General features: G+C 43.9%; 1 protein-coding gene and 1 long non-coding RNA gene across 6 annotated transcripts in view; one reads left to right on the top strand and one right to left on the bottom strand.

Annotated features, from left to right (window-relative positions):
* LOC109293631 overlaps positions 1-22652 on the top strand; it is a 79833-nt gene that overhangs the window by 11009 nt on the left and 46172 nt on the right. The window contains exon 2 of the long non-coding RNA XR_002096352.1: positions 15093-15148. This is a non-coding gene — a long non-coding RNA (uncharacterized LOC109293631). The remainder of the gene's footprint in view (positions 1-15092; positions 15149-22652) is intronic.
* Positions 1-22652, bottom strand: part of MMEL1 (membrane metalloendopeptidase like 1) — a 100199-nt gene that overhangs the window by 54051 nt on the left and 23496 nt on the right. Inside the window, exons 1-2 of one of the 5 annotated variants that reach the window (XM_019511665.1) lie at positions 19557-19642; positions 17811-17974 (exon numbers count right to left, since the gene is read on the bottom strand). In XM_019511665.1, coding sequence (XP_019367210.1) covers positions 17811-17964 — 154 coding nt within the window. In that variant the 5' untranslated portion in view covers positions 17965-17974; positions 19557-19642. Of the gene's footprint in view, positions 1-17810; positions 17975-18137; positions 18840-19556; positions 19643-22652 lie in introns of those variants that run through there. The other 4 variants (XM_019511666.1, XM_019511662.1, XM_019511663.1 and 1 more) reach the window with 4 other exon arrangements.

Here is a 22652-nt window from a genome sequence, read left to right as displayed (position 1 = left end):
CGGGGTGAGGGGATCTTTCGGGTGCAGCACGTCACCACCATCACACAGATAGTAGTCCAGGCTACTGCTGTGCTGACCCTTCTTTTCAGACTCACCGTCTAGAGCCTCATGCGCCTCCTGTGTGCCCTCCTGCATGAACTCCTGTGCTAACTTGTATCCTGGGGCCCAGAGTACACCTGTTTACGTGGCTCTGGCTGCGTGGCTCCCTAGGGGGCTGGGCTAAGTGGGAGCCGTGGGCGGCATGCCCCTCCTCATCTCCATTCCACTGCCTCCCATGCCTAGCTAATGCCTATCCACCGCAGGCTCCACGTACATCCTGGCTCTGCACTGGGGGTCAGGAAAGGGTCCCAGCTAGGGTCTGTTGAGGTCCCTGGCTCACAGGGATGCAACGGACTTTTACCCATGAGTCTTGTTCTGGAGCTGATCCTAGTGGGTGCATCTACACATGCGCTTTAATGCACAGTAACCCATTTTACTGCACATTAAAATGTCACAGCAAAAACATCCTAATACGCTAATGCGCAGGAAAATTAGGCTACTGTGCATTAAGCATCACTAAAAAAGCATGCCTTTTGCCACTGCGTATTAGGGCAGCCTACTGCGTATTTAGTTAGTACTTCACATTAGAGGTACTAAATTTAATTCAGAGTGGCAAAAATGCATTAATGAAAATATAGATGCACCCAATTAGTATTAATATGACTTAGTTTTCTGAGCAACCGCAAGTTAGTGCTTACTACAGTCTATATATAGATCACAGTACTGCACCAGTCTTGAACCAGCTTGAATCCACTCATTTTCAGTCTCAGCCCTGAGTTGACATTAGAGCTAGTTCAAGGCTCCAGTGAGGCTGGCAGTGTAGCAATGGGGCTGGGAGTGACACAGGCACAGCATGGGAGTGGATCCCAGCCCCCAATACTACCCCAAAGCCTTGAACCAGCTCCTGTGAGGTGCAGAGGCTGGGTGCTGGTATCACTCCCAGCCCCTGCCCTGCTCAGGAGCCCTGAGCAGTAAGTAAAACAAACAGTTTTGTTGCTGCTCCTCCCTCCTCGCCCCAACCCCACTGGAATCTCCTGGTCATATTACCTCCATGGAGCAGTTTGACATTAACTCAAGAGATGGAGGTAATACAATCTGGAGATACTTGCCACTGGAAAAGGCCTAACTTTATTATGATGCAAAAGCACTTAGCACATACTGCACTGCTTGAATGCTCAGACATTAGCATTATAGGTGCAGTTAGCACGTGTTCAGTGCAATGTGTAACAAGGCCTAGAGACTGTTGGAATCTCCAATACTGGGGAAATAGGAGGTGTATGTAAAAGAGTGAAATAGGTTAAAACAAATAGGACAAACCGCACCAAAGATGTGCAGTGCTGGTCTTACCAGACCCCAGGGAGCCTGTTCTCCTCTGATACCACCTTGGAGCTTGTGTCCTTGTTTACACCAGGGCAATGGCAGTGCAATGTATGTAAAACACCAGTCAAGTAGAGATGGAGCCTTTGCACACACTTTCTATTTACTTTTCTCTGTAATAGGTGATGACCCAATGAGGGAGAGGGTTGGGCTCCTGTTGCCACGTATGTATAACTCCCATTGAATTACATGGGGGTAACACTGAGTAGGGAAAATCAGGTTCATGGATACTGTGACATGCTTTGGGATCACCAGAAGAAAGAAACAAAATATTATTTGAAAGATTGCTCCATTACTGTGAGATGCAAACTTTGGTCTTGCTTTCTCAGTTAAGTCCTTCAATAGCAAAATGCAACCCATAAAATGTCTGAGGAACACAGACATTTGGAGGCATTTTACCTTTTCCATTTGGGCTTGTTTAAAGCCAGACCATTTCAAGATAGGATTCTGATCATGCAAACCCATTGGGAAGGACAGAAAATACCAATTAATTATAGCTCTATTTGTGACTATCAAAGAACTATGTCTAAAATAAATAACAAAAAGAGGGAGGTGGGATTTGATTGAAATCTGGCACAAACCTGATATTTCAGTTTTCTGCTTTATGATCAGAGATCATAGAAACAAAAACATTTCTAGGGACTCAGTGATATTCTGTGGTCCCTTCCAGCCCTAATGTCTATGAATAATATAACTTTACTGGCTAAAAAATGTGTAGTATGAAACATTATAATCATAACCAGGCCACAACCATTTTGAGAGAGTAACAATCAGTTAAAACCTAAGCTTAAATGCCTTTGCCAGTTGGAAAAAGTGTATTTGCAATAGAATAATTATAATAATTTGCCCTTGTTTATATTGGGGCGATCTAACTTTAGACACACTAACTGACTAATCCTTATGAATACCACTGTCAGGGAGATTGGTGTGAGATGAGGATCATTTCCAAGAATATATTCAGCTCTGTGATATTTGTTTAACAAGCCTCAGCCAAGTTTCAGGGTTTGTCTCAATGAGTACGTTGGAGGTTATGAGTCCACATGAAACAGATGAGTTTTCCAAGGTCTCTTCAAACAGCCAGTTCCTCAGAAAGGACTTGAACATCTGTAATGGCCAGTGAAACACATAGTTCTCATGTGCTTGTATACCTCCCAAGGTCAAGACTCCTAACAGCTGGGTTTTATGAAGACTCTTCTTAAACAGACAACTCTTCTTTGATGGCTGCAGATCACAAACATTTTTTGTGCTTTAAAAGACAGGCTTTCCAAAAGGCCACACAATGATTTCCAATGCTTTCAATGCATAAAGGAATTTAAAGTCACAGTTGCCTGCATAAGTTTAAATGTTCAGTTTAGGTAAGTGGCACCATGCAGAATAGTGCTGATTCCTTCCTGCAGGGTCTGTTTCTGCTTCACTTGAAAGCATAGGCTTACTCTGGGGAGAGTGTAAAATCTATACATTTATGCCAGAGACCCCAAAAAGAAGCTAATGTTTTTTTCCTGATGTCCCATCAATGGATGTTGGACCAGATCCTTGAGGTCTGGCAATACTAGAGTAGTTCAATCAGGATGTGACCTTTTATGGTAAGGTCTTCAGAGGCAAATCTGTCCCTGTGCAGAGGGGGTATGGAAGGATTTCACTCACACTTGAGCCTCAGTTTGAAGGAATACTGGGGTTCGAGTTGTCCACAGGCCTTGTGCTTGTCCTCAGTCCTACAGTATTTTTCAACATCAGCACATCCACAAGAGGTTTCTGAGGCATGATCATTGCTCCCCACTTACATAAACTGTGCGCTGCAACTTCCTCCAGCTTGCACGGTGACTGTGGATCTGTACTGCATCCACTTGGCAAAATCCTGCCATTTCCCCCTGGCCTACTTGCTGCCTCACATGGTTTGACTGGTGTGTACGTGATCTTGGCTTTGATGCTGTCATGTGCATGCAGCTACCTGCTGCGTGCTGATGGATGCTAACACCCTGCTGCAAAGCCAAGCCAAACTGGGAATCATAACTGGGGATTAAAGTGGAGAGGAGAATGTTCCTGGCTGCTATAAATAAACTGTGGGAGGAGAAATGGGAACAAAAACACTGAAGGTGCTCAGAGTAGACATGCATTTGATTCCTCCAGCTAGACTACTGCCAATATCATGGTATCTCCTAAAGTACTCTTCGTTTTCTTAATTGGCCCAGAGTTTTGATCTGTTTTTTTCTCCACTTCATCTTTCTGGCTACAGGCAACTTCACAACTGATTGGACTTTCTGGGGTTCAGAGGCATGTAGACACTTTTTCTGGATGGGGACACTGTGAGAGAGAGTGACTTTGATATCTGATCCCACACATTTTAGACGTCTCAGGTGCTGGTGTGAGCATGCCACATAGTAATAACTGGCAAAGAAGATCAACAGCTGAAAGGTCTTATCACAATGAGACCCCTGTCCCCCACCCTTAAGGCTTTGATTTGTATTGAAAACCCACTTTCTACCAAAGGGAAATTTTTGAATAACAAGAGCTCTCTGTGGCTTATCAGGTACTGGAGAGCTACTACAACGCATGGCTTCTTGGGCAGCAAAATGGGTAGGTCTGTCTATTTGGCACCAGGGTTTGAGCCCTAATAAGTGCTTTTTTTTTGCCAAATATATTGAGCTTTTTATGGTTATTTGCCATGGCATAAGGTAAGGCCTTGTAGATGTACCCACATTAGCTTTTCTCAGCACAGCGAATCAGCCCAGGTGGAGCACCGTGCTAGCTCATGTGGTTGTACTGCCTCTGGTATCTGAGCTGGCTCATTTGGAGATAACTTATGTATCTCTGCATGGCACTGTATTCCACTCAGGTACTGCCCTGAATGTGCTAACCTGTGTAGCTTTATGCCAAGTACACATGCCTCTCTCTTTCTGCTGCATATCTCAATCCTCTCTCACCTAATCAGAATGTATTATAATGATAAAAATACTTCCACGGGGCTAAGATATGTAGCTTGCCATCTTGAATGAAAAAACCTGTGAACTGCCTTAGCATTAGGGAATCATTGCTTAGAATTACAAAATCATAGTTGAATTGAGGACCTGGGGCTAAGTATTTGAGGAATGGAAATGTTCATACAATTACAAAATGACCAACTTTTGCCAAGCTGTGACTAAACTTCCCCTTGTAACCGTCCCTTTCCACATCTGGACCAGCAATGGTTAGAATTCAGCATGCAAGAATAAAGGGAATTGGCAGTTCATTAGCTAAGTAATGAGAAGCTTCAAAGAATACCTTTTCCTTTTCCAGATTTCCTTTCTCCTAGTGGACCAGTCAGGAAATAAGAACACAAATCTGGCAGTATTATTAAACTGTATGGCTTGGGACATTTTTAATATGGGTCAACAGTTCAAATACCACCAAGTTATCATGATCCAAAAAATCATTAGCCACCTGGTAGTTGTTCCATGAGTGATCTAGGAGTTGCAATCTAGTTCTTATTGGACACGTGTCCACACTATAAAATTACTGTCTTGTGACTGGTGCTTGTAGATGCCCTGTTTGGCTTTCTCAGTGGAAGAGTCTGTGACTGAAAGAGCCCAAAAGCTGAACTTCCACTGTTAAAGAGGTAGACCCTTCCAGGCACTGTCGAGATGTAACTACAAGATCAGTGAGGTGCTGTTGATTCCCCCTTCCCCTGCTCATGCCATCTCTGTTTTGTGCTTGCAGGAATTCATTTTCAAGGACCTGAAAGGCAGTGATGTCTGGAGGGATAGAGCGTTGGTTTGGGATGATGCAGACCTGTGTCCTATTCTTGGTTCTGCCACGGGCCTGCTGAGTTACCATAAGCAAGTCACTTCAGCTCTGTATTACAGTTTGTCCGTCTACATAAGGAGGAAGAAAAAGGCTATATGAGAACAAGTATGGGGAATAAGCAGGAAGAACTGGCACTCCTGTTAGCAAATAGGGAACATGATCTTATTGGAAGAACAGAGACCTGGTACGACTGGGCTGTATGCATAGAGGGCTACAGGCAGCACAGAAGAGATTGGGCAGGGAAGAAGAGAAGAGGTGTAGCTCTCTATCTAAAGGTATGCCTCCTCATAGACCCAAATTTGGTCAAGAGAAGGATGACTCAAGACCCTGTGGATCAAGATATGGGGGGACAAGGAGAAGGGGACTTGATGGTAGGTACCTACTACAGACCGCCACACCAGGAGGAAGAACTGGATCTGGATTTTCCGGACAACTGATGGAGGCTGCATGTTCATGGGACACGGTTGTCACGGGTGACCTCAATTACCCATCGACATCTGCTGGGAAGAGCACTCGGCTAAATCTGGCTGGTCATGTAGGTTTTTGACCTGCGTGGAAGAACTTTACTTAGTACAGGAGGTGAGCAGGTCAACCAGGGGGAAGGCTTTGTTGGATTTGGTTCTAGCCAAAGGGGATGACCTGGTGGGAGATCTGAGGATTGAGGGTAATCTGGGAGATGGTGATCATGAAATGATAGAATTCACTATCCATTGTAGGGCAGGGAAATCAGTCAGTACGGCAGAGGTGCTTGACTTCAGGAAGGCTGACTTCAACGAGATAAGGAAAATAGTGGGAGAGACCCTATCTTAAGAGGGACTGGAGGGGAAGGGAGTGCAGGTAGGCTTGTCATTCCTCAAAGGAACGAGGTCCCAGAGGACTGGAAAAGGGCCACTGTAGTGCCAATCCTTAAAAAGGAGAGGAGGGAAGATCTGGGCAACTATAGGCTGGTCAGTTTGACCTCAATACCAGGTAGAATTTTAGAAAAAATTATCGAGTCCATTTGTGAGAGACTGGCAGAAGGCATGATAGCCGACATGGTTTGGTTGTGGGCAGGTCATGTCTGACCAATCTTGTCTCCTTCTATGATCAAGTAATGAACAGCTTAGATGTGGGAGATGCAGTTGATGTCATATACTTGGATTTTAAAAAGGCTTTTGATATGGTCTCCCATGATGCTCTTATAAAAAACTGGGGGATTGTGGGCTGGCAGAGTCCATGGTCAGGTGGGCTGGGAACTGGCTAAGGGGTTGAACCCAGAGAGTGTTTCTGTATCATCTTGTCAGGACGTGGCCAGTGGTGGTCTGCAGGGTTCAGTTCTTGGCTTTGTTCTGTTCAACCTCTTTTTCAGCTATTTAGATGAGGATGACAAAAGCACGCCAGCCAAGTTTCTGGACTATACTAAGTTGTGGGGAAAAGTGGTCATGCTAGAGGATAGGATACAGATCCAAGTGGACCTGAACAATCTGGAAAGGTCAGCGGAGTGGAACTGGATGCAGTTCAATAAGGATAAATACAGAGTGCTTCATCTGGGGAGAAGTAACCAGCAACATTAATATATGTTAGTAGAAGATGTCCTGGCCAACACAATGGCTGAAAAGGGACCTTAATGTTATGGCTGATCACAGGATGAACCTGAGCCACCAATGTAACGCTGTAGTCAACAGAGCTAATAGCATACTGGGATGCATTAGCCAATGCATTGCAAGCAAGGCTAAAGAAGTGATACTTCTTTACTCGGTGCTGGTGAGATCTCAGATGGAGTATGGTGTCCACTTCTGGGTGCTGCACTCAAAAAAGATGTGGAGAATCTTGAAAGGGTCCAGAGAAGGGCCACAAGAGTGATTAAGGGCCTGGAGAATAAACCTTATGAGGATAGACTAAGGGATCTGGGACTGTTCAGCTTGGGGAAGAGAAGACTGAGCGGGGACTTGGTGGCCATCTATAAGTATGTAAGGGGTAAATATCAGGACGTGGGAGAAAAACTTTTTACTAGGATGCCCCAGGGGAGGACAAAGAGCAATGGTTATAAACTGTTAGAGGATGGCTTCAGGTTGGGTGTAAGGAATAACTTTACCATAAGGGTGACCAGAATCTGCAATAGACTTCCCGAGGAGGTAGTGCACTTCCCAACCTTGGAAGTCTTCAAGAGGAGGCTGAATAGACACCTTGCTGGGATAATTTAATCTCAGCAGTATTCCTGCCCAGAACAGGCGGGTTGGACTTGATAACCTTTTGAGGTCCCTTCCAGCCCTTAATTTCTATGATTCTATGATATGATTCTACGGTATTAAAATCAGCAGTGAGTAATGTATTGGTGCTATTTTGACCCATGGTATATGTCTGCATAGTCCTCTAAGTTTGTTCCATGCAAGGAATGGGGTGCCCTTAGACTTCTAGCCACTTGAGATACTACTTTGGTTCGGGGGTGACAAGGTGAACTAGAACTGGTAGTGCAACTGTGATGCAAAACTACCCCAATCATATGTTGATGTTTCTCTACTGCAGAGGTAAGACTATATGTGGAATACTGTGATCATTTCTAGGTACCCCAGAGATGGAGAGAACCTGGATGCAATTCAAAGAGCAGCAACAAAAATGATGCAGTATCTAGCTGGATTGACCTTATTATTTGCAATTTTTATTCATATTATGGCAGTACAGAAGACCTCCACTTGGATCAGGCCCTGAGTGTGTATAGTGTGAGGAGCAGTCTATTAAACCTTACCATGTAATGCTAAAGAGGAATATAGGCTGTTTCTTCCTCAGTATCTGATGGTATAAACCTAACTAAGGAAAGTGATTTCTTCACAGTGGTCCTAAGGAGTAATGGAGTAGAGCAGAGTAAAGGGGATACCAGATGAAAATCTGGACACATTCTCTGGTGGTTTGTTCATCTAATTACAAAATATTTTCCCATAAGAAGGGCTAGAAGCATTTCAATGCATTAAAAACTAAATAGAGAGTTACAAAGAGAGAACATTCCTGGCCAAAATATCAGTTTGCCTATTTAAATACAATTCTGCCTTCACAAACAGTACTGGCATTGATTGCTGGCTGAGATCTAGGGCAGGGTTATCATGCTCTCCGCTTCTGAGCTTCATTCCACCGACATGGCTAATCACACTGAATAGGGAGATAATATTACAGTGACCTGTGACAGCATAACAGACTAAAAGAGAGCATTTTCCCTGGGTACTCTTTCTGGCATAAAGTGTGAGAGTTCTATGTAAAAGACTAAATGGCATTTTAATATTTCATGGACCCCTCTTCTCCATTTCTAGTCTTTCACCCTCGTTGTCTAAAACTGAAGCCATCACCCCACACCCCCCTCCTCCCCTTTTTATAAGACAAACAAGGCAATGTTCATGTATACAATCTGCTCTTGGATTTGTCCTACATAAGTTTTGTGACAGGCATCTGGAGCATTGGTGTGCATGTATCTGTATAGACAATGAGCAGAACCAAACAACTGGGACAGAGAACAAATCCTATGTGTAAGAGCATACCTATGCAGCAGTCCAAGGTGTGACTGCAGCTCGGAGGGAAATACCTGAGCTAAGTCAGGCACCAATAGTAGCAAGGTGCTCAGTGCAAGTAAGCAGTCTGAGTAGTTACCTAGTTTGAATCAGGTTCTGTACCCTGTACTAAAGTCTGTGCTGCCACAGCTTTGTAGCTAGCTATTTTAATTCTATCTTGGATATATCTACATGAGCTGTTTTGATACCTTAGGCAATGTTATTGCCATCTAAGTGCCTCCAGGACTGGGATGTGAACCCAATTCTTAAGACGCCAATACTGAATCTTCTGTGCACAAAATCTAAAGCAGAGTTCTACATGACCAGGACCTCAGTTGTGCAGTTTTAGCCTTTCGGTGGGTGCATCTACACAAGATGCTTTACTGTGAAGTAGCATAGTTTGCTGTGCAGTGTCATGTGCATCTACACGTGCACATGCTTACTGTGCAGTAAAACTCACTAATCATGAGTAAATTTGCTACCTGCAAATGTAAATAGCAAATTTACTTGCACTTGGTAATGGCACAGTAGTGCTTGTGTAGACTCCTGACCAGGACCAAATCTGCTTCCGGTCAGCCAGCCACCCTGGGAGCTGCCTGCTGCTGGGGCAGGCTCCACCACAGCAGCCTGGTTGGAGACTATATCCCCCTGCCCTGGCAGCAGGGAGCTCCAAGCCCCTCTGCTCCGAGTTTGCAATTGGGGAGTGGGAGCTGGGAGATCCTTATCTCTCAGTGCCAGCTCCATGGACACAGAGTTGGTGCTGGGAGATAAGGGTCTCCCAGCTCGAGACCCGCGACCGCGAAACTTGGCCTGGGAGATAAGGATCTCCCAGTGCCGGCCCCATGGTTGCCGAGCTGGCAATGGGAGCTTCCTGCTGATGAGGACTGGAAAGCCTCCATGATCACAAAGCTGGGTGGGGGACAGGCTGGGGACCTTGTTCCCCAATCAGATCCATGAGCGCAGAGCTAGGTGGGGAACACTTTCCCCAGCATGTTCCTCACCCAGCTCTGCACCCACGGAGCTGAGCCAGGAACAGGCTCCCCAGCCTCCACCCTGCAATCACAGAGTGGGGGCTGGGAGCTGTTCTGGGGCAGGTCCCAGCCACGTGCTCTGATCTGGTGATCAAGGCATGGGGCTTGGAAAGAGCTGCAGGGGCCCGGTAGGTCCCAGCCCCCTACCCCAATCTGCTGGTGGGACTAACAGATGGGGCAGGAGGTTGGGACCTGCCCCACTCCTGAAGCTCTTTCCAAGTCCCCTGTCCCTGATTGGGGAGCCAAGGTGAGGAACTTCCTGTTGCTGCTGCTCTGGCAACAGGTAGCTGCCTGGGGACAGGGTGCAATGTCCCAGTCTCAGCCAGGAGACAGCTGTCTCCTGGCCCAGTACTCCCTGCTAGCTAGCACCCAGGCAGCAGAGGCCCACTGCAGGACCCCAGGGAGCAGCAACAGTTTGCTGCCATTAGCAGCAAATCTGCTCCCATGCCCCTGCATGTGTAGACGCCTGCCCAGGATCGTTTACATGCAAGTAAACTGGTTCCAGATCAAATGCATGTGTAGACACGCCCAATGATTGCAGAATAGTTAATGGATCAAGGCTCTCAGCTTCCTCAAAGAATGACCTTCGCTTTTGGAATAACTGTGTTCCTGTGGGATAAAGCACATCACAAAGCACAGGGCAAAGCACATGAGACTGAAAAGATTCTCATTCAAGAGCATCCAGCTACTAGGAAACACTGCAAAACCATCTCCTTCCAAAATCCCCTCCACCATAACATACACAATTAGACTTAAATGAAGAATGGTTTTGCTTTGCCTTGTCTGCAGATGTGAAAGATCAAAACAAAATTTCATTTCAGCTTAATCTGAGGATAATTTTGATGTTTTGATGTTTTGACCCTGTACACACAACTAGATACTTTGCTATTGTTGCTATCACTCAGAAGATACTCAGCCATTACAGTGATAGACAGCGGCTTAACATTTGAATAAAGATTAATAGTTCTCAAAAATTTTACCTAACTTATTTTCCCCCAGGACTTTACATGCACCAAATGGCACAGACTGGCAAGTGTTATCAAAGCATTTTCCTGAGGGAAGTTATCCCTCGCTGCCATGAAAATAATTTTGTTCAGCCAAACTCTGAGAGCAAGAGAGTAACTTCAGAATAACTGAACAAGCCGCTGTGTTGAAACTTTAAGCGAAGCAGGGAAGCTGAATCTGTTTTAAGCTCTTGGTACCATACATGGACTTCAGAAACTTTACCACAACAGCAGATAATTAAAAATAGCCGGCAAGGCTTTCTCAGTTTACATCCAAAAGTAGCTCTTTTGTTTCACTGTCAATTATCTCTATTATGCCTCAGTAAGATTCCTGACGAAAACAAGTCGAGCTGATTCTGCATGTGATATGATCGACACTGCTTTCTTAAACTCCACAGTGTACCTGGTGGGACCTTGCAGACTAATTTGATGGATTCTCTCTACAATGCTGAGCACATTTTCTCAACCTCACATGGACATGACTAAAAACCAACAATCATGGGAAGTGTACAGTTAACAAAGCTCTTTGGAGCAGTTCTGTGAATTGCATTTCCAGCCTTGGAGAGGAAACCTTATTTAGCATACTCTCCCCCACTGTCCCTCTTCTCCTGGCAGTTAAATATAGGAGAAGAGATTGTGGCATTTATGACAGCCGTAACCAAATACATTGAAAAAGACTCAATTTGACATCCTCCATTGAAAACTGCCATCTTAATAAAACTGTAAGGCAGCTGATGTGGATAGCTCAGGGGTTAAACAGTTTTTTACAAGAGCCCAAAGTCAAACCCAAACAAATGTTGAGCTTGGATTACATGGATGTGATTTAAGATTTCTAAACATAAAATTGTAACAATGGGTGGAATTAACAGGCCAGCATTTATGATATTAATGTAAAGCATGAAAATATCACTGTGTAGTGGGGAAACAACAGTGCTATTGGCACAGCTGATAATCTCTTATTCTCACCGATGAGCAGTAAATCAATGCTTATGACTTGGAGCAAGCAGCCCTTCATTAGGCACTATAAAAGGGCTTGATTTACTGTTTGATTAAACCATCTTCTGCCACCTGAAAGCAAGCACCGTGGGAGGGGTCTGCATTACCAGGGTACCTACACCCCATCTTTTCATGCATGGTGAGGGGGGAACTATAGCTAGGATACCTACGAAACATGCTGAACTGTGGCCACTTCCTTCGGTGGCAACCTCAGCTGCTGTATAAAGCTGCCCTGCCTGCAGAGATCAATCCCTCTTGGGGTCGTTCCAGCCCAGGTTTGAGGGTGACAGAAATTGCCTCCCACCCTTGCATCCTTCAGAGTGCAGCTGAAGCATTGTGTGGGGCCACAAAATCCAGTGGGATTTTAATGATTACTGTTACATATTATCTTGCTAAAGGCTTAAAACCTTGTTTGTGTTTGCAGTTGCCCCTTTACAAACCTCTAGCAGTTTAAAAGGGTCTTACAATGGATGCACTTCTGTGTTTCTTGAAGATGGGGGAGCAAATGGGGCTACTGTTCTACCTTGCATTGGGTTGAGCCTGCAGCCCCCCATGATTTTCTGCAGGTTTCTTAACTTAAAACTGGCTTTGCACAAAGCTGGTAGCAATGTGCAGAAAGGGCTAAGATGCTCTTGGAGCATGTTGTGTGTCTTGGGGAGAAGCATGAAATGATGCAAATGTATGTGATGTAATTTTGGAGTCAATTATTCCCATTGGATTGTCCCTGGGGTTTGAGCCTTGGAAATGTGTGCCTCAAAACCGGGAGTTGCAGGCCCTTAAGTCTCCTCTGTTATTGCTGTGAGTTACATGTATATACTGTATTCTCCTTTGTCTCTTTATTGTATAGCCCCTCTCCTTCTCTGTAAGTGCTGCTAGTCTTGACTATCCAACTGGACTTTTCCCAGAGCCACATACACCTTACAAGGTACCCGCAACCCATACGGAGTCCACCAAGAGCTGATAGACTGCAAGAAACCGAAGGAAATTTCTCCAAGGGATATAGTCTTCTAGGTCCAGTAGACATTTGAAAAATATTGTTTGAACCCACCAATTTTCTCCTTTCCAGATTAAGGCCCCACAATGTTCCCAGCATCCAGCATGGACTCTTGTAGCTGTAAAATCCCAATATCCAGATTGTCACATTGTTTTTTCTTTCTTCACTTTTTCCTCCCCTCTCTTTTGAGATAACAAGAGTGCCCAAGGCAGAGAAAATCTATCAAAGGGGGGAAAATCAGGGGAATGGGAATTAGAGAAGTCCTTTTGAGTGCCAGAAAGATCTCATTATTGGAATTTGTTTTCACAATTTGTTCCAAGGCTGGTAGAAACCAGAAGTTTCAGTAATGTGGTCCTTGGGTTTATTTCATAATCAGGACATCCAGACTCTTGTTCTCAGTATAACTTTTAAAGGTAGATGAAGAGAGGTAATTAAATTTGCTACAGGCTGAAGGTTATAAATTCAGCTGGTGAAATTGATACAGCTCCATCAAAGAGCCAACTCAAGTGGAACTGTTTCAAGGGAGTTACACTAATTTACACCAGCTGGAAGCCTGGCCCAGCAGGAGGGAAGGAGCAAGGGCTTGCTCAATGACACAAGTGTAAAAGGAAATATATATATTTAAAGGTCTAGTGCTGATTAGAAAAAAATATCGGCATTCAACAGGACTCCAACCTAAAGCGCAGTGGAGTACACAGAAGGAATCCCACTGCCTTAAGTAGCCTCTAAACCAGACTGTTGAATAGGATTCACACTTAACATAGTAGTTAGTTGTGGGAACTTGGAAATGGTTTTAGTCCACTGTGCTAGTACAGCACAGTAATTCTGTTCAGCAGGGAATCTTTTGATATGTTTGAGCACAAGCATGCCTTGCTTTTCAATACTTTGTTGTGAGCTTTCCTTTTAGTAGAATAAACCCGAACAAATCATGCTGTAATGTGTTTGAAGCCGACTCTGGTTTTTTGTTGGGTTTTTTTTTGCCAGCATGTGTTCTTCAAGGACTGCAGATGGCTGGGGATGGCACGCATGAAAGCAATTAGATCCACAGTTGTTGTTTGGCAAGCACCAGTGAGATTCACCTATCAGCATCTTATCTCACATAATTCTCATCTGCAGAAGTGTTGTCAACACTGTGGATTGGGCATATTGCTCTGAGAGCTGAGTGATTATTTGCAAGAAATAATTTAGCCACCAAATTTAGCTGCTTTTTCTGCGGAGAATATGAGCTCTACCAGCTGTCACATTCTTCAGACTGTATACACTACTCACAATATTTTTGCTGTGCAAATTTTGCTTCTCTCTCTGTAGATCATATTAAATCTACAAATTTAGCTGTCTACAGATTGATCAAAAGTCACTCTATGCAACTGTTTGCTATTCTAAATACATGTTGCATTGATTTACTGTGATTGGCCATATAAGTCACATTGAGTTATTTCTATAATCTTAATGGAAGAGTTTGCTATCTTTTCTGGTACAAATACTGTACTTGAATGCAAGCCTGATGGCTTATCTTCCTGAGGTACTTGTGCTCCTGCTTTTGAAATCACCTTTTGGTGGATAATTCTGGTAAATACAATTTACTGACATGAATGTTTGCAATGGGTAAAAACTGCCTCCCTGCAGACAGCCCAGGTCTACTCTATTTCAAATGAGACTTAAATGTTGCACTTTAGTGGCCCCTGGACAGAAATGAATATCTCTTGTTTGTACTTGTAAAATTCTTTCTGTAATGGTGGCTAAAGGAAACTAATCTATACATTCATGTGAATGTTAACAGATGTTGAATATCTGTCCATCTTCTGTCATTCAAATCCCAAACCTCCTGGTTTTACATTCCTGTATTTCCACTCGCACTAAATGCCAGGTAGAAGCAAGAGGGTCAGAGTGTCAGCTCTCAGGATATATGAATCTTGCCATGCGGTGTTTATAGGTTGCAGACTTGCAAAGGTGGGGAGGGAGAGATTGTGACTGCCTGCACATCTCATCTTTCATTTAAAAAAAATGTAAGTCTCTAAGTATTTTAAGTTTTGGCAGCACCTAGGCCAATGGGGTCTGGCCTGTGACTGGCATTTACATGCAAATACTAAATGATAATTATAACCACTGCTCTCCAGTGATGCAAAGGCAATCCTGAAAATATTACCTTCAAGAACCTTGAAGGCTCTGAAATGAGAAGATAAAAATTGCTATAGAAACAAAAAGCCATTCTAATATTGAATATCATAATTCTTTAATATTGGGATTGGTGATACAGGGAGATTTGGACTGTTTCTGCTTTGTGTCCTTTCCCAGGCTGTCATTTGTCTGTGTTTTCTAATGTTTGATCATGGCTTCACATCTTTGTTTATTCTAGGATCAGTGCAAAGATGTCCTTGGGACTGTAACCTGTACAATCCAGCGTTGGAATTGGTATGTGTGCACTTCGTACGGGTGGGCAGGGGAATGGTGTAAATGAAAGTGTGGTATGTTCAGACTGAAAAAGTGTTTGCTCCTTCTCTCTCTACCCATCCCAATATTATTCTACAGTTGTTATGTTCTTTCCTTTGGACTTATTTAGGCCAGGGCCTGGGGAAAAAAAGGAAGCACATTTGGAAGTCAAAGTCCCCTAGATCTCTTACAAAAAAAGATTATAAAGTCGTGGTCCAAAATATTTAAGCTGAAATGTTTTTCACTATTCCTATGGAACTGATAGATCCTATGCAACAGATATAGATACATTAGAGAGAGAGAGGAAGGACATGAGATGGGACACACAATCCTTTTAATATTCAGTTGGCTAACTGGCATTTTGCTTCAATGAGTATTTGCAGGGAACTGTCATTTTGATGAAGAATGCATGAGGCTGCTGTTGCAAATCTGTGTACTGCCCAGCTTTTAATAAGCAAGCCAGTATCCCATTCTCATTTCCAACCTTCCTTAATGTTTGCATGTAATTAGGATGACAATAAGTTCTTGTTCCCATCAGAAACAGCCTATTCAGCTGACGTGTTTCTGGTGCTTTGCATGACACTGGCTTTCCTATTGTTAACTTTTATTCTTGGAAAAACTTACAAGTCTCAAACTAGGCTCTAGGGTTGGCAAAAGCCTTTCAAGGACTTGATGTGAGTGGGCCTAATATGGGTTATAAACAGAGCTGTGTGGAAAACAGTTTTTCTGTCCAGCAAAACTTTTCTAGGTTTAAAAATTATTTCTGTTCTGTATCAGGATGAAACCAAGAACTTTCAATATTCTGTCCCCCCTCCCCACCCCCATGCCCCTGAAAAAAAAAAAGCCAGAAAGATTTGCTCCAGAATAGCAAATAGCCTTGTGGGCAGGCTACTCACCTGGGGTGTGGGAGAGGCTAATGTAAATCCTTGCCTGATTTTAAGCAGGGACATAACCCCATGAAGCCCCAGCCAATATATGATTGTCTATTTTGCAAGAGGTCTAAATCTACAGCCCAGTGGTTAGGTCTGAGTGTGGGAAAATAGAGGAGTAGGGATGTAAGCCTAGCACTCCCACAGCCCAGGTGAACAACCTGACCCCAGCCTGTTGGCCAGCAGCGGTTTCATCTTTCTTCTTTTGATGCGACACGCCTTAACCTGCAAGACCTTTCCTGGCAAAAGTTTAACTGAACTAGAATGCTCTCACAAAACATTGGACAAATAGGTGTTTTCTAACCTAAAACCAGTTTGTGGAAACAGGCCTTGACCAACTCTCCACTTGAACAGCCTCCCTCCCCACAGGTTTTGAGGTGAGCATTATGACATTTGTCCACAGAGGGCAAAACTTCATAGTTTTGGCTGAGTTTTGCTTCACTTGAGCGTAAAATGAAAGCACTCATATGCAAACTAAAATACAGACCAGACTTATCAGCCCTTTGTGGGTCCAAGCAACCACATTCTGGACAAGCTTGGCACTTAATACATGTATTCCTATCCTTCAAATTGAGTTCTAGCTTTCAGAAGTACTTGGAGCTGGGGTATTTTTACTTGCATCTCCAGGGGTAACAGATTCAATACGAGAAACTTTCTGCTGAGAATTACAACTGTCAAACACTTAAGGATTTTCTCCCAGATTGTAACAAACACTGATAACATTCATTTTCTGGTAGCAGAAGAGTAAAAGCAGGAACAACAAAAGGTTTTTTATATACATTGGTATTTGGAAGCTCACAGTGTTAGTGTGCTTTTGGGTTTCCGAAAAAGCAATTCACTGCAGGCAGGCAATGCAGATACAATATCTGAAGAAGAAATCCCTGCCTTGCTTTTAGTTTTGATATCACAGTTCTCTTATTTTGTGCTCAAGTATCTCAACAAAGCTCTGAAATCAAGAGGTATTCATGGAAGTGACAAACAGGAGGCAGGTGCTGCTGGCTGAATTGCTCAAAAGAACATTAAAAACCCCTTTGAATTCAACTGCCAGTGAAAAACGTATTATTATGGGGGCTAAACAGTCTCTCCATTTAATAAATTTAGGCAAAGCACCTGGAAGCAACATGCATTGTCAGATTCCTGGCAAGGCATTCACATGAAAGTCACTGAACTGCATCTCACCTACAGTTCAAACAGCTCTGCATACCCTTATTTATGCCACCCCCTAAGGATCCTTGCTAAGGATTTTTCAAAGAAGCTTTTACACTGAAATAAACAATCCCCCAAACGACTGCCAGGCAGCTGTTGCTTTAAAATTCCCTGGCTATAATAAAAATAGACTTGAGTTTCTACAAAATGCAAGACTACCAAGACTTAGCTTTTCCTTGCATACACACACGTGTGCACACATACGTGTTCTATACCGTAACATCTGTAAAACATTTTGTCTGATCTTTGTCAACTGAAATGCTGGTTTGAATACGATGCTTAATGACACTTTAAAATCAAAATCTTGCATCTTTCAGCTACAATGGGAAAAAAGGCTCTATGAACGTAAAAACATCTCCAGTAATGACCTCAGAGCCAGCAATTTCTCTGAGAAAGGTGACTACATCTTCTCTCCAAGTTTATTTTGCTCAAGCTCTGCAGAAAGGCCCTGTGTGTTGAGGAAGGAAAAGGTTGGGAAGGAGGGAGGGTAAGGACTGCAGGTCTCTTACCTCTGCTGCTGGCATACAGGATCACCAGGGCGACCACAGCACAAGTCATGAGAAGCAGCAGCACGGACAGACCGATGGCCACAAAGCTCCGGGATTTTTTCCCAGATTTCGTTGATTTTTCTACAATATCCATTTGACTTTCTGATTTCCCCATTATTGTAACTCTAAAACAGGATGGGGAGAGGGGGAGAAAAAAAATTAATCACACAGCTAGCTCAGCAGGAGAGCAAAATGCATAGCTGATCAGGCAGAGAGGAGGCTATAGAATGCCACTAGACAGACGGGCAGACAGAGAGACAGATGGAAATAAAACATCAGAATAATTACATGTATTTGTCCATTTGATTGTCCACAGATTTCCCAACCTCATTCTCCATTTCTAGTGCCTACAGAACCGACAGCGCGCGCTGGGGACTCTTTCACGCTCTGTTTGCCTAGATCCAGATGGAGCAGTGTCCTAACGTACAGTCTTCCCTGGGAAGTGTAAAGAGAGTCTCATGATCTGTTTGGGCAACTCCTTTTCCCCCAAAAGACAGTCCCAAAGGCAAAGGAGGGTGAGTGACTGCCCCTTCTTCTCCCCACTTCGAAGAGTGTCTTGTGGTTTCCAGGACCTTCCCGAAGAACTTTTCTCTGAGGATCCAGGTACCTCCACCAAGCTCTGCTAAAAGCAGTAGTATCCAAAGGGTGCCAGTCTCGGTGCTGTGCTTGCCTTCCCCTGGGCAGAGCAGGATGATTCAGAAGACGAAAGCCCCCCAGCATAGGTGGCAGGCTCCTGGTTCATGAAGGCTTCCACCCTCCAGCCTTGCAATCTTCCCAGAGCCATTCCCAAACTTCTGAACTCGGCTGTGCTGTGTTCCTAGCTTCGAGCAAATGATCCTGAGCAGCAGGGGGAGGAGGGGTTGCTTCGCAGAGACAGACTGAGGGCTATGTACTCAGAAAAGCGAGCAGCCAAGATCCTGCTAAGTTCCCTCATGCTTTCTAGGGATCTGCTTGCCTTTCCCCTCAGCCCCTGGGCTCAGCAGCCTGCTGGGGTTATTCAGGGGAAGAAGAGGGATGATCTGTGAAGAGAAGACCTCCCTGCTGGGAGGGTACTCGGGATTTTGGGTTGCGATATATTGGGTTGCTTCCTCTGCCTTGAAAACACATTTATTCCAGGATTGAAATGTAGATTGCACAGCGGTTCCCAGACTCACAGGATGATTTGTAAGGGAAGGAGGGACCAGGTTGGACATATGGCTTCCCTTTGATTTTTTTTTTCATGTTTACAATCCAAATGTGCAGCACTGATACTGGAACGGTGGGAGCTGGGGGTCATTCCCCCCCGCCAATAAACTGTTTAAGAACAGCATAGGTTGACTGTTATTGGTACTCTGACCCAAGCATGCAGTCAATATTCATGATCTGATAGGTATTTTCCATCAAGGAGAGGGTCACACATTTCTCTGATATGAAACCGGTTTAAAAAGTAGAGATGTACCAAGTCCTGTTTTCCTAATCGCAACAGGAATCAGACTGCAGGGGACAATTTCCTTGCTCAGTGCCTCAAGCCTCTTCTTCCACTCAGCGGTTCATCAAAAAGCACTCTTTTCTGTTTTTCTCGAGGGCTCACTAAAAGAGCTCTTCCACACTTTGCTACATGCCTCCCCTGTTTCTTTCATGCTTCTTAGCTGGTTGATTGCTTCTCTCACTCTCTCTCTCATACACACACTCAACCCAGCTTCACCAAAACAATACCCTTTCCTTTACCTTCAGCCTCCTACCAGCATAGTTTGGCTCTTGACTGGCCTTGCATATGGCCTGTATTTTCTGTGGTGGCTCCAATTGCTTCAGTTATATTACTCCAAAAGGAGCTTAACCTCTTCTTATACTTATCCTGAATAAATCTGCAATGAGGTTTCACCCAGCCCCAAGCACAGTGGTGTCCAGGGATATGTAGGCAGTGTCAGAGTAAGCCTGCCATTGGCAGAGTAAGTCATGCTGATGGAGAGAGGGAGAGATGTGGCTAGTACTTTCTGGATGCCTTTGACTCTCAGTTCACATGACAAAGATGTCCTTTCAACATCAGATTGACAGGGAGGCCTGTGACATGAGTCTAGAATGAGGCTCGAGGGTGTATACAGAAGAGAGACAGATAGAGCTTCAGAGGGAGCACTTTCCCTTTTCCTGTTGCAATTCCCTACCTCAGAGCTAATTTGTAAAATAACTTTTGTCCCAATCCTTTTAGTTACTGCAGTCAATGGGAGTTCAGCACCCAAATAACTTTAAGGAGCTGGGCCTTAGTTACCTCCTTTGTTTTTGTAACAACTTGAGGGGGACATTTCCAGTGTACTGGGCACTTTTCCCAGACTAAAACCTTTGTACATAAGAACAGGGGTGTTTTAGGTTCTACAGATACAAATTAAAAAAAAAATACTTATAGCTAATGCTCCAAACTCTTGCAGCGTGAGCACCCAAATGCGATCATTTGATCAGAACTTAATGCTAGGTAATGGCACTCCTCGTCAGGGTTTGGATGGGGACAGTTCATGCCTGGAACATCAACAGTGGTCAGCCTTGGAAGTTATCAGCTGTCTTAGGGAATCATATATTGTTATGTGACTATTTACATTATTTTCAGTAGTGAACTTATGAAAATAGCAAGCTACTCTGACCCACCTACTAAAACAAATCTGGCAGTCAGCCTAAGAACAAATACGGTACATGCTAGGAATATTTTTCAAGAAATCAAGTTGCTTCCACATGCCTTTTTTCCCTGTGTCAGCATCAGTATTGGCCAATCCTGTTTTAAAATTCATTATAAGGCAGAACAAGTATTTAGGATTGTTTTAACTAAGGCTGTAATAAAGATGTACCTGGAGGTACATGAAATATCTGTGACAAATAGCTGAACACCCCATTAACACACCCTTTCTAACCCTGGTATTGTATGATACTCACAGAAAATGGTTAATAAACTCAGATGGGATGGCCCTAATAGAGCTTGTAGCCAGTAAAGTGACTCATCATTCTTAATCTGTTGGTGAAATAACCTGCTAAGTAGTTTAACTGAAACAATTATAGATGACTCAGGCAGCCATTGGCTAATTTAATACCAATGATCCTTAGAAGCAACCTTTATGCCTCTTGACTCAGTCTGGCATGTGTGGTACGTCTTCGGTAAAACAGAAAAGAAACATATTTTTTCCTTACTTAAACTCACCTCCAAGGAGAGAGAAACAGAACTGTCATTAAAGTCAGTTCACAGGAATCATGATAATATATAGCAGGGAATGAAATTATGCTTTTAATCTGATACATTGAGCATAGAGATAAATATTCATTTTTTAGACTCATTGGTAAGCATGGTGTTATCATTATTTGTCTTATTGATTAGGACATGGCATAGTTTCAGTTAGAACTGGAGTTTGACTTGGCATGAGCTATAAACTAAAATAAGAACGACAGAGATATTGATGCTACAGGTAAAGAGATCTTGACACTTATGCTGTGTATGTTTTTGATTTAAGACGGACTACTAAATTTAACAAGACTGCTAAATTGTTTTGCTTTAAAGAGAAAAAAATCCCTCATCATGCTGTAGCAGGAGAGGGACCAGAAATTGTAAAGGACACATCTGCAGAATCATTAATTCTTTTGATCTTGAACAACTTCTCCGTGGTCACTGGAATAGCGTAATCAGTCATTCCGACAGTTCTCCAACAGGGCAGTGATGCCCCTTTTCTGTTCATTGCTTCTGAGGGAAAGGACTTATTTTGGTCTCTGACAGAGCATCAATATTACCTTGTAGCCCTCATGGCAAAAGCAACATCATAATGCAAGCCATTGATAGCATTTTTCTCATATGCAGAACTTTTTGCCCGTTCATGAAAGAAGTTCAGTGTCATTATCCCTCTTGCAGAGATGGGAAGACCAAGGGGTAAAGAGGCGCTGTGTCTTGGTACCTGGTGAAAATGCAGGTCACTGACAGAGTTAGTTACTCTCGTCTTCTTTCTGGTCCAGGTTACTCCCTGGGTCTAGTCTTTTACCATTGAAGATGTAAAACCAGTTGTTTTAAAGAAAATGAAACGTTAAGGAGAAATCAAATGAGGAAAGTTTCTTTTCTAAAAGTCCTTGTTCTGTTAGAGTTTTCGCTTGCTGGAAAGTTTACACTCCAAAGAAGGATCTGGAAGTCTTGGTAGATTCAGTGTGAATCTATAGCATGATGTAGTTGCACAAAAAGCAACTGTGGCTTGGGGATGCATTAATAGAGGCATTAGCTACAAGACGTGGGAGGTGATAGAGCACTGGTTAGCTTTCATCTAAATCGGGGGCACTCAACCTCTGGCCTGCAGGCCGGATGCAGCCTGCAGAACCATCACAGCTGGCCCATGGGGCTCCCCACAGGTCTGGAAATGTGGTAATGGGGGAGCAGTGGCCAGTAATATGAGCACCCTCCCAACTACCAACTCCCCAAGCTACAATTTCTGCATGGCTGGTCTGAGCCCCTTTCTCTCTCCATGAGGCTACCCTTCCTTCCTACAGGGCCAGGCCCAGCTCCTTTTCCCCTGTGGGGCTATGTTGGGCTGCCTTGCCCCCTGCCCTCCTCTGCACAGCTAGATGGTGCCCCCCACACCCACCCCAGGCACCAGATCAGGACCACTAGCTGGATCTGGCTCGTGGATGGATTGGACACTGCTAATTTGGCCCACTGTGGGGAAGGATTTCATAGTTAGTAGGGTCGGAAGGGACCTGAGCCGATCATCAAGTCCGACCCCCTGCCATGGGCAGGAAAGGATGCTGGGGTCAAACGACCCTGGCAAGGTGTCTATCTAGCCTCCTTTTAAAGACCCCCAGGGTAGGGGC

The sequence above is a fragment of the Gavialis gangeticus genome, unplaced genomic scaffold (genome assembly GCF_001723915.1).
Source record: "Gavialis gangeticus isolate Ggan-Ray unplaced genomic scaffold, GavGan_comp1, whole genome shotgun sequence".
NCBI classification, from domain to species: domain Eukaryota; kingdom Metazoa; phylum Chordata; order Crocodylia; family Gavialidae; genus Gavialis; species Gavialis gangeticus.
This window is presented reverse-complemented; position numbering and strand designations above follow the sequence as displayed.